Source organism: Otolemur garnettii, unplaced genomic scaffold (genome assembly GCF_000181295.1).
Source record: "Otolemur garnettii isolate 467f Iridium unplaced genomic scaffold, OtoGar3 scaffold00165, whole genome shotgun sequence".
Taxonomy (NCBI): Eukaryota; Metazoa; Chordata; class Mammalia; order Primates; family Galagidae; genus Otolemur; species Otolemur garnettii.
Genome location: NW_003852560.1, coordinates 3,612,411 through 3,624,721, shown reverse-complemented (window position 1 = coordinate 3,624,721; position 12,311 = coordinate 3,612,411). Strand labels below are relative to the sequence as shown.

Below are 12,311 nucleotides of genomic sequence, written 5' to 3'. Positions count from 1 at the left end.
ATAGCAGTTATTAAAACCATGACTTCAGAAGGCAGAGTATGATTTAATTTTTACTAGTTTCTATTTCATTTCAATTATAATGAGAAAAAATATATAAATTTCTACTTATGAAGATATTTACATAAATGTATTTCTTGAAAGGGGACCAAAACAATAAGGCAATACCCTCAACCAGGATAATAGCAAACTAATGAAAAAGACATATAATTGGGCAGTGTCTGTGGCTCAAAGGAGTAGGGCGCCGGCCCCATGTGTCGGAGGTGGCAGGTTCAAACCTAGCCCCGGCCAAAAACTGCAAACAAACAAAAAAAACCCATATAACTGTTTTTATAAAAGTAATATTTTCTTATTGAATATTTGGAAAATATTCAAAGGAGTATAATAGAAATGGTTCAGAGTTACATATATCCCCACTACCCAGGGAGCAAATTGACTTTCAATACATTTGTCTCCCATTTGAGATACCATTGTAAAGATAATTTTTCATTATCCCCTTTAACACGTTGTAAATGTTGCCCAAAGGCATAAAAATATTTTAAACATAACTTAAAAAATTTTAAGAAGTTTTTTTTCTAGAGATAGTCTCACTTTGTCACCCTCAGTAGAGTGCTGTGGCATCACAGCTCACAGCAACCTCCATCCAATTTTGAGAAGCAGCCGTCCTGCAGAAAAGCAAAAGAATAGTACAGTAACTTCTATACACCTTTCACCTGGAATCATCAGTTACTTTAATTTTGCCATATTAGTTTTATCTCTCTCTACTATTTCATTTTGATGAACCTGGAAATGTTTTTAATGTCTGTACATATTTATTCTTGTCTGAGGATCCTAGTTAACCATAATCTTAATATACATAGATTTTGGCTTCTTCTTCCTTTCCCCCCATTGTAAATTGAGTTCAGTGAGCAATCATGCTAAGCAGCATACTATGAGATCTCACTTTAATACTATAACCCTGTGGGTAGGGGTTGCAGAAGGATTCAAGCTTAGAGAATTCCAATAACTTGCCGAAGGTCAAATAGCTAATATGTGGTAGAGCTCAGACTTGAATCCCGGTCTGGTGAACTTCAAAGTCTGGGTTTTGAATTACGTCCTCGTCCTGCCTATCTGCCGTCCTCTTAGATGCTAACTCCTCTGTGAAACCTTCCTGAGTTCCATCTCTGCACCCTTCCTTTGCTCTTAGTGCCCTGTCTGCTTAGACAAGTAGTGGTTTATTTCGGTATGACTGACTGACTCGCCTTCCCACCTCATTACACTCCCAGGACATTTTGGCTAGGATTTGTGTGTTAGTCACCCTTTATTTCTGGTTTCTGGCACACAATAGCTTCTCCAATATTCATCAAGTAAAGAAATGAATGGTGGATAGTTTCTTAATATTAACAAATTTCTCTGCCTAAATCTTGTTCAAGTTTCATTTGATGGGCAGGATTTCTATGACTGAACTCACCACCTGCCAATATTGAGTGCTAGGACTTGGAGTTTGTGGTGCTTGGGCCGCATTATCTCCGTGTCACACTTATAAATTTCTTTATGAGAAAGATGTAGGTATGTCCCAGTTCATTAAATAAGACATTTTTAATGAAGCCAATCATGTGTTTTCATAATCATGAAATACGTGTTTCTTGAAGAAAATTTGTTAAGATAGTGAAAAAGATCAAAAAGGGTTAAAAGTCTCACTGCTCTGAAACTTTTTGATAAAAAACCTGTCAGTATTTTCTTACCTAAAAATAAGTGACATGTTATTTCTTTCTTTCTTTAAATACTATTTACTGTGAATATTTTCCTATACATGCATACTAATGAACCTTTGAAAACCAAACTTTCAAAGGCTAATATTCCATCTCATGAAAATATAATATTCTGGAATTGTAAACATAGCTATTTGCAAGCAATGTCAGATATAAATCCTTTTATGTATTACTAATCAATTACTAATCACTTCCTGTTTTAAATGACAATATTTCAAATATACCGAAAAGTTCAGATAATAGTGTAACAGATACCAGAGCATCTCCCAGGGGGTATTTACAGGTATCTAGGAACCCCTAAAATGAAGGGATTAGAGAGAACTAGTTGTTCACCCTCTGAGTAGACGTTTCTATCTTGGTATCCCCTATTTATGTCAAATGGATATTAGATTTGCCAATTTGTGCTAATGCAGTTCAAGCTGTGTCAGATCTATTGTATTGATTCCATCCTTCTCTTTGATTCCTTTGGGGACACTTATTTAAAACTACTTTCCTTGACTACTGCTTCAAGAGCTATCACAGCTGCGGACACAGCTGCAGTTTTTTGTTGTTGTTTTGTTGTTTTGTTTTTCTTCGTTTAAACTAGACACTCATCATTCACACTTCCTTGAACACAGCTGGGTGTGTTCCTTCTCCCTGCTTGGTATCTTGCTATACAATCACTCATTTGAATATATATTGATGGATACGAACTGGGTGACATTGTTATGAATCACTGCATGTAATTTTTATTGTCTTATGCTCTTTGGGGATTCCTGTATTGCTTTCCCTGCCCCTGATTTCAACAACGGAAGAAGTGTAAATCATAATGGTAGAAGTAACTGCAATTCTTGTGAAAATTATTGGCTTATTCTAAGTTTCCACTGGTTGTTGGAACTATAAAGTAGATTCTTTCGTGTGTAGTCTGTGTGCCAATATGGACTTAGTTTATCGTGCTACTTGAACATTCACGTAAAACATTTTAGAAAGAAATGAATATAGATAAAAGGAGCCACTCCCAAAGACTATCATCTCACCCCCTTGCCAAAAAAAATCTCGTTATCTTGACAATGGAGTCTAAAGAATTGAGAGAAACAATTAACAAAGTTAATATAGTTTCTTCTTTTTCTTTTCTTCCATTTTATGCTCTGTCTGTATGTAGGTTACACTCTTATATTTTTATTTTTTAATTTTAAACTCAAAAACTTAGCAATTACATCGTGTTTATAATTTGCTGGGTGCTTTTCTAAGGCTTAGCAGTTTACCGATAATTAATTCATTTAATCCCCACACCAATCCTATGAGGCATGTCCTGTTAACTCCACTTTGCCAGATGGGGAATCTGAAACACGGAAAGGTTGCTGTTAATCTCGTAGTTACAGTTTGGTATTGAGCACATGTGATGCTTATTTTTCCAATCTTGCAATACTTAGGAAAATATTCTCCAAAACAATCCAGTTTGTTACAATGAATGGAAAATTTCGATCTTTTTTTAGGTTTAGTAGTAGTCCGTGTTATATAAGGACCACAGTGTATTAATCCATTTATGTGTTGACGGGCACTTGGGTTGTTTCCACATCTTTGCAATTTTGAACCGAGCAGCTATGAGCTCTCTGCCCTTGTATATGAGGTCAATGAAGTTCGCAGACTCATCCTAGAAAAAGTGCTTTGCAGGGTGGACTAGGTCCTGGCATTGGTTCACAGCTTCCCCAGGGGAGTACATTGAAAGTAACTTGAGTGATATTCAGGAATGGGGTATGTAGCACTTTTTCCATGGTGAGTTTGTGAACTTGATTGTCTGACCTTGTATAATATATAGACATAATATTTAAAATTTGTATATTATATAATTTGTGCATATATATACATATTTCTCTTCATGCTTAGATCTACTTTATCCCAGAAAAAGAGGCAAAATCGTTCTTCAGAGATCAAAGCAGCTGTCAGTGGGTGGCAAATTTTGAATTTTTTTTCCTGCAGTCCTTTTTTCCTTGAGTTATATATGAAGATATCTACACCTCAGACCTCGGCTGTGGTTGGTTCATGCCAAGCTTTACAGCTAGCTGGAAGAGCATGGCCAAGGGGCCGCCATCTCTCAGTACTCAGTTCTTTCTGTTTTCCCTGAATGAAGGAGGGGCTGGTGCACACCCTGAGCAAAGAGGCTGTGGGTCAGAATCTCCTTCTCCCAGGGGACACCCCAGAATCCCTGGAGGACCAGATGCTACTTAGCAGGTCTCATCTTACAGAGTAAGCCCTGGTGAGAGAAAGGGACTTACCTGGGTCCCACTACTAGTAAATTAGGATGCCAGAATTCAACCCTGGCCTTCTCACCCTTCCATTTAATTCTTAGTGCTAGTATCCTCTGTCTAAAACCATCATTTGCACCCTGGCTCTCACAGAGCATCTTAGAGCAGTGTGTTTGGTAATTTCATTCTAACAGGATCTCATGATAATGGTACTTTTGATATTTTTTTCCCTTCCCAGGATTCATACCTGTATGTAGCCTTGGAGTAGCTCAAGTGGGCAGGATGAACTTTGGAAAGGATGTCAGCACCTTGAAATACTTCACCATCTGTGGCTTACAAGAGGGCTATGAACCATTTGCTGTTAATACAAACAGGGATATTACCATGTGGCTGAGCAAGAGGCTTCCTCAGTTTCTCCAAGTTCCATCAAACCATGAACATATTGAGGTTTGCTTTTTCTTTTTTATTATTTTTATTTTTTTATTAAATGATAGCTGTGTACATTAATGCAATCATGGGGTATCGTGTGGTGTTTTCATAGACAATTTGAAATATTTTCATCCAACTGGTTAACGTAGACTTCATGTCATTTTCTTAGTTATTGTATTAAGACATTTATATTCTACTGTTAGAAAGATTTACTTGTACCCTTGAGGTTTGTTTATTTCTTTGAAGATCAGACCATTTCCAAGAGCTAAAAGCAGGATATCTTTATCCATAAGAGTTTCTGCTTAGACAATTGCTATAACTTAACTTAAAAAGGTGACCCTGATGTGTTACATAGTGGTGGAGTCTAAGCAAAGAATGAACCTCTCATTTTATATACTGATCGCTTATTTGACTGATTAAGAATAATGTCCTTTTTCACATAGTGTCAGGCTGAAACTGAGTGTGTACAGTTGTAACATGAATTTCCCAAACTATTGTTAGAGTTAGAAGCAGAACTCTGAGTATGTCTGTGTGACCATACTCCCTGTTTAATTGTCTCTTACAAAATGATGCCACACTGTGGACCATCTTGGGATTCTGAAAACGAGATGTTCATTAGTCATCTTTAGAATGAGTGAATCAACAAGTAGAATGTCGACTCATATTTCTTCCCTTTGCTAGGTGACCAGAATAGATGGCACCATAGACAGCTCCCCGTGCTTAAAGGTCACCCAGAAGTCATTTGGTTCTCAGAACAGCAGCAGCGACATCATGTTTTACCGCCTGAGCATGCCCATCGAGTGTGCGGAGGTCTTCTCCAAGACTGTGCCCGGAGGGCTCCCTGGTGCTGGCCTCTTTGGGCCCAAGAATGATTTGGAGGATTACGATGCAGACTCTGACTTTGAGGTTTTAATGAAGACAGCTCATGGCCATCTGGTGCCTGGTGTTGACAAAGACAAAGAAACTACAAAACCAGAGTTTAATAACCACAAAGATTATGCTCAGGAAAAGCCCTCTCGCCTGAAACAAAGGTTATTACTAGATACAATATGATTTTAAACATGTATTATTATGCAGAGAGGATTTCATTGGAGGGTGAGGGGTTTCCTAGTATTAATTTGTTCCTCCTCTTTCTTCATTTTTTTTTTTTTTGCAGTTTTTGGCAGGGGCCAGGTTTGAACCCACCACCTCCGGTATATGGGGCCAGCGCCCTGCTCCTTTGAGCCACAGGCACCACCCTCTTTCTTCATTTTGTACAAAGGCTTCTAGAGGGGAAAATAAAGTCACCCATTGTCATATAATTTTTTATCATAGATATAATTTATCCCAAGCATTTTTTTTTAGATGTCTATGTTTACATTCTTGGTTGAAATTTAAAGAACGTTTTCTCTAAATAGAATTTTTATGGTGAAGAAGGCAAGTTATTTTATCATCTTTTTTTTACAGTACATCCATTTTTTAACCTCAGCTCTGCTGACACTTTAATTCAGGTAATTTTTGTTGTGGGACCTGTCCTAGTCATTGAAGGACCTTGACCAGCCTCTATGCTCTAGATGCTGGCAGCCACCCTATTAGTTGTAACAACCAGTGATACCTCCAGAAAGTCCCAGGTGTACCCCCCCGGCAGTAACATTGCCCTGCTTTAAGACCACTCAATTGGTTATGACTCAGGGGTCCTCAAACTTTTTAAACAGTCCATTGGAGGGCCGGACTGCGGGCCCCGGGATGAGTTGGCTGCTAAGCAGGACAGGCAGTGGCGGCAAAAACACCCGGCAGGCTGGATAAATATCCTAGGAGGGCCACAGTTTGAGGACGCCTGGATTATGTGTTCATACTTGAAGTAGGCAGAACATTTTAGTGCTGCTTATTCTTAGTCCTTTACTGTATTTCAGATTTCTGCTTAAAAGAACAAAGCCAGATTACAGCACAAGCCATTCTGCAAGACTCACGGAAGACGTGCTTGCAGATGACCGAGACGATTACGACTACCTGATGCAGACGTCCACGGTAGGAGGTTGCAGCTGTTGTCAGTTATTTCTGTTTGTCATGTATTATACTTGACATCTCAAATAGTGCACTTCAGTTTATCATATGTAACCATGTTATTTTTTGCATAATCATTTGCTTATTTTTTAAGATACATTGAGGGCTGAAAACTTGACAATGTATGTATCTGAATGTGTACTATGCAATAAGAAAGCTATTTTAGAAACAGCACCCTTCATGGCATTGATAATCTTGATTTTGCTCTCCTGTTTCTTGACAAAGTTCTAAATTGCACTTGAATTTTCCAAGCAGATATAATTTCCTTTGCCTTAGTGAATTTCCTAAAGAAGATCATTTATCGTTTTTTTGTGAGAGGTCGAGTTTTGCTCTCTGCCATTTAAAAGTTTCAAAACTACTTCTCCCGAAATGCCAGATGGAAAAGATAAATAGATATGTCCAGTGTACAGTGTTTCTGCTTTGAATTTAATGTTCAGGTTAGATCTGAACTATTCCAAAGTAATTTATTTTAAGGTATGAAAATGTTATATGTCAGAGATAGAAAAGGCCAAACATACATGCAAAGGAGTGGGTGACAGGTACAAAAACTAGCATAGATTAGTGTATCTGTACAGGCTTGAACTTGAAGCCTACCTGCTGAGGGGATTAATGATTTTATCACATACTGTATGGAAATGTATATATGTGTGTATACACGTCCTGAACAAATATATATATGTAGGCTCAGGAGAATAAAATACCTTAATTATTTAGGGTACTTTTATTTCTCTCTCTTAACCTTTATTTCTGATCTAATTCAGAATTTCTGGTATAAGGTATTTCTTAGTCTCCAGTGTCAGTCCTTTGTGCCTGTAACATTTTAATTCATCCAATTATTTTTTAAACCAATAAATACATTATTTAGGTTATTCGAAGTCTCAGACAACAGTGAGGATTGTAAGTCAAGGTTGTGTTTTGTTCTGTTGACATTTCTTTTTGCTGTCTTGACAGTACTATTACTCAGTGAGAATCTTTCCCGGACAAGAACCCGCTAATGTCTGGGTGGGTTGGATTACATCAGATTTCCATCAGTATGATACAGGCTTTGACTTGGACAGAGTTCGTACAGTAACAGTTACTCTAGGAGATGAAAAAGGAAAAGTGCACGAAAGGTGGGTTTTTCTCAATTTTTTATAAGAGTGCCATCTGAAAGAAAAAAGGTTAACCTAGATCATCTTTTTTCTTGGATTTTATGACCATGATATTTCTATTTATAGGAAAAATATAACCAAGCCATAACGTCGCTGTTCTTTTTGTTACCCATACAAACCTGTAAAGACTCTAAGTATATTAAAAGGAAAAACATTGTACAATAAGTTAGTACATATTTTGGATGAGTAATCATGTATTTATTCACCTAATACAACTAACAACTTGGGTTAACAAATGCTTAGCCGGCTCCATGCCTGTTGCTCAGTGGCTAGAGTGCCAGCCACATACAGGGGGGTGGGAGGGTTTGAATCTAGCCTGAGCCTGCCAAAACAACAATGACAACTACATCCAAAAAATATCTGGGTGTTGTGGCTGATGCCTGTAGTCCCAGCTACTCAGGAGGCTGAAGGAAGAGAATTGCTTAATCCCAGGAGTTTGAGTTTGCTGTGAGCTGTGATGCCGCAGCACTCTACCCCTGGGAGAGTGAGACTCTGTCTCAGAAACAAACAGACAAAAAAAACTGCTTAGCCTTTCTTTTAGGGATTTGAAATGGGTGAATGTGAGACATTTAACATATGATCTGATATGTATCTTGGGAACTAGCTGTATGGTGGGGAGAAACATGTGAAGGCAATGTGGGCTGGTAGTTTAGACCAGGGGACACATTTGAACTCAGACTGAGGAGCAGTGGGTTCTTTCCTCAGCTTTGCCATTGACTCGCTGTGTGGCTTTGGGTAAGTCAGTTACACTTTCTGTGCCATCCTTTTTCATTTGTAAAACAAACCAAACTCAAACCAAACCTTCAAAAAAGTGAAGAAGGCTATCTTCCTTGCAGAGTAAGACAAGAGAAGATCTGACCATTTGCTTCTCCCTTTTGTGCCCATGCATCCTCTCTGATCTGCTGTGACAGGTCTCAGAAAGAGTCCTTTATAATGTTGCTTTCCTTCTCTACCTGCACCATCATTTTTGGTGGCTGGGAAACTCCCTTTCCTGCCCTCAGGATATAACATGTGAAATGTAATTGAGTTAGCACTTGAGATGTGGACCTAGCAAAATTCTTGAATGAAAAGCACTTTACATTAGTAGGGGACTCACAACCACGTGTCTCTAGAAATGTTCTCTGGTGCACACTTTTAATATTTAGAGATGGCAACAATATAAGAAAAGAACTTAATATGGGGATGGGATAACTGAAAGATGATTTTGTTACAGGAAATAGAAGATAGGGAAGGATGATTGAATATTATGTTCACAGTGTGAAGAAATGCAGCCTACATTTGATTATTCAGAAACCAACTTTATCCCAGCCTTTTTGTTCTTTTCCTTCTGCTTGCTTGGCTTTGGATTTTTTGCTAGTCTTGTTAATATGTTCACTGCGTAGTGGCAGAGAAAAGGGATGGAGATGAAGTTCAAATTACTTAACTTTGTTATCATCACTAGTAGATGTTTCAGGAGAGATGATAACTAGGTGGGGTTTGTTGTTAATCACTGACTTTGTATATATTCTAGTTAAGTCTTTCTCTCATAAGAGATGAACAGGAATTGTCCATAAGGGGACAAAATTTCAGCCAAATTTTAAATGTAGTGAATCACTGACGGCTCATGTAGAATTTGCCTAAGGACCTTGATAGTGTTTGGAAACAAATGCTTCTCATTTCAGAATAAGTGGTTTAAAAAAAAAAAAAACACAAAGCTTGAAATGAAAATTAAAAAATTTGGATGAATTTTAAATAGTTAAACTTTTTTGAACCTCAGAAAAAGGTCCAGTTTGGTTTGAGTTTTTGGAGAGGTGGTGCAGGTCAGTCTTACTTGGTCCAAACTTGTTGACCTGTTTCCATTAGGTGTGAAATTTAGAGATGTGTTCAGACCTGATTCAGAATGTCCACTGCAGTCAATGGAGTTTTTCTCAGAATCACAGAGTTGGGCCCATTGTGCACCTCTCCCATTACAGCATGAGCTTGTTGCTTGCGCAGCATAATTTAGTTAGTTTGCAAAATATACATGCTTTCTTTTTTTTTTATCTGTGGTCGTGCAAAGATAAAAAAAATTTTTTTTTTTGAAATTCAGCATCAAACGCAGCAACTGCTATATGGTATGTGCGGGTGAGAACATGAGCCCTGGGCAAGGACGCAATAATAATGGACTGGAGATTGGCTGTGTTGTGGATGCTGCCAGCGGGCTGCTCACATTCATTGCCAATGGCAAGGAACTGAGCACATACTACCAGGTACGTGGTCAGTGATGATGTCATATTTCTTGGGAAGAAAAGCTTTCTTCCCATTAAAAAAAAAAAAACAAAACTCATTTTGTGAGATCAAAAAGCAAATTAGACACATGTATGTGTAGCCCTGGTCTGAGAAACAGCCCAACAGACCCATCTCTGACAAGCCTGCCCCTCAGCTGTCTCAGCCTTTGCAACCAATCTTGAGGCCCTTCCTGTAGCAAAGTGACCACCACAAACTCCTGCATTCTAAGCCACCACTTGCAGACATTGCTGACATGGATTATAGCTGAAGAATCTGCACAGATGCTACATTACTTCATTCAGTCAGAAACAAAATCAACATATCCTACCCAGCCAAAAGCCTTAGGACTTTTCTATGGGAAAAAAGTAAATCCCTATGAAAGCTGCTCTATAAAATTGAAAGAGGTAACTCTTCTACCAGGTGAGCAGATATCAACATAAGAACACAAGAGATATGACAAAGCAAGGAAACATGAATTATCCAAAGGAACACACTAATTCTCTAGTAATATACCCCAAAGAAAAGGAAATTTACAAAATGCCTGAAAAAGACTTCAAAATAATTATCTGAAAGGAACTTATCAAGATATAAGAGAATATAAATAAATGATTCAACAAAATAAGGAAAATAATTCATAATCTGAATGAGAAATTTAACAAAGAGATACTATTGAAAAGAACCAAAGAGAAAGCTTGAAACTGAAGAAGTCAATAAAATAAATAAAACATATAATTGAGAGCTTCAACAACAGACTAGTTCAAGCAGAAGAAAAAATTTCTGAATTTGAAGATAGGTATTTAGAAATGACCTCAGAGGGAATAAAAAGGTATAAAAAAGAATAAAGAAAACCTATAGGACTTATGGGACACCATGAAGCAATAAAGAAAAGCATAGAAAACATAAAGAACATAACATAAAGAAAAGCATAGAAAAAGTTATTATTTAATGAAATAATAACTAAAATTTTTCTAAGTCTTAGGGAGCAACATGGATATTCAGATCTAGGAAGCTGACAGGATCCCAATAGATTCTAACCCAGAAAGGTTCTCTCTCAGGCAAATTGTAATCAAACTGTCAAAAAAATCAAGAACAAAGAGAATTTTAAAATCAGAAAGGGAATGGCATCAAGTCACATATACTGATTAGATTTCCCAATTACAATACAGTGGCTACATGGATTACAAAAAGACCCAACTATATGTAGCCTTTAAGAGACTCACTTTACCTATAAGGACACGCATAGACTGAAAGTAAAGGGATGAAAAGAGATACTCCATGCAAACAGAAACCAAAGGTGAGCAAGAGTAGCTCTACTTATAGCAGATAAAATAGACTTAAAGTCAAAAGCTGTAAAAAGAGACAAAGTTATTATGTAAGAATAAAGTAGTTCAGTACTATATATGATACAATATATAGGGAAATAACAATTATAAATATATATGCGCACAACATGACAGCACCTAAGCATATAAAGAAAATATTATATCCAAAGGGAGAGATTTTAATGCAATAATAGTAGGGGACTTTAACACTGCATTTTCAGCAATGTATAGATAATCTAGATAAAAATTCAACAAAGAAATAGATTTAATCTGTACTGTAGACCAAATGGATCTAACAGACATTTATAGACCATTCTATCTAATAGCTGAAGATGACATGTTTTTCTCAAGTGCACATGGAACATTCTCTAGGATACATAATATATTAAGCCACAAAACAGATCTTAACAAGTTTAAGATGATAGAGATCATATCAAGGCTCTTCTGTGACTATACCAGTATAAAACTAGAAATTAGTAATGGGAGAAACTGAGGAAACTTTAGAAATACCTAGAAATTTTAACAACATACTTGTGACTAATCAGTGAGTTAAAGAAAAAAAGAGAAGTTTTTAAATTTCTTGAGGAAAATGAAAATGAACACAATATAGCAAAACCTAAGATATAGAAAAAAATAGTTCTAAGAGAAGTTTATAATTATAAATGCCTGTATCAAAAAAGTAGAAATATCTTAAATAAACAACCTAACATCACACCTCAAGGAACTGCAAGTACGAGAACATACTAAACCCAAAATTAGTAGGAGGAAATAATAACAAACATCAGAGCCAACATATAATAGAGACCAAAAATAATACAAAAGATCAATGAAATGAACAATTGGGTTTATTTAAAGATAAACCAACAAACCTTTAGCTAGACTAAGAAAAAAAGAGGTAAATAAAATGAAAGATGGAAAAGGAAACATTAGAAGAAATAACGTAGAAATAAGAAGGATCTTGAGAAAATATTATGAATAATTGTAAACTATCAAATTGGATAACTTAGGAAAAATGGATACATTTCTGGATCTATGCAACCTACTAAAATTTGCATATGAAGAAATAGAAAATCTGAACAGATCAATAATGAGTAATTCAATGAAATTGAATTAGTAATAAAAAGTATCTATCAAAGACAAGACCAC

The 12,311-nt window shown here is 36.7% G+C and overlaps 1 protein-coding gene across 1 annotated transcript in view; it reads left to right on the top strand.

Moving 5' to 3' along the window:
* The window catches only part of RYR2 (ryanodine receptor 2), a gene marked incomplete at its 5' end in the record, with an annotated part of 583,561 nt that overhangs the window by 328,193 nt on the left and 243,057 nt on the right, over nt 1–12,311 (top strand). The window contains 5 exons of the mRNA XM_023519246.1: nt 4,212–4,420; nt 5,084–5,433; nt 6,295–6,409; nt 7,397–7,557; nt 9,665–9,824. Coding sequence (XP_023375014.1) covers nt 4,212–4,420; nt 5,084–5,433; nt 6,295–6,409; nt 7,397–7,557; nt 9,665–9,824 — 995 coding nt within the window. The remainder of the gene's footprint in view (nt 1–4,211; nt 4,421–5,083; nt 5,434–6,294; nt 6,410–7,396; nt 7,558–9,664; nt 9,825–12,311) is intronic.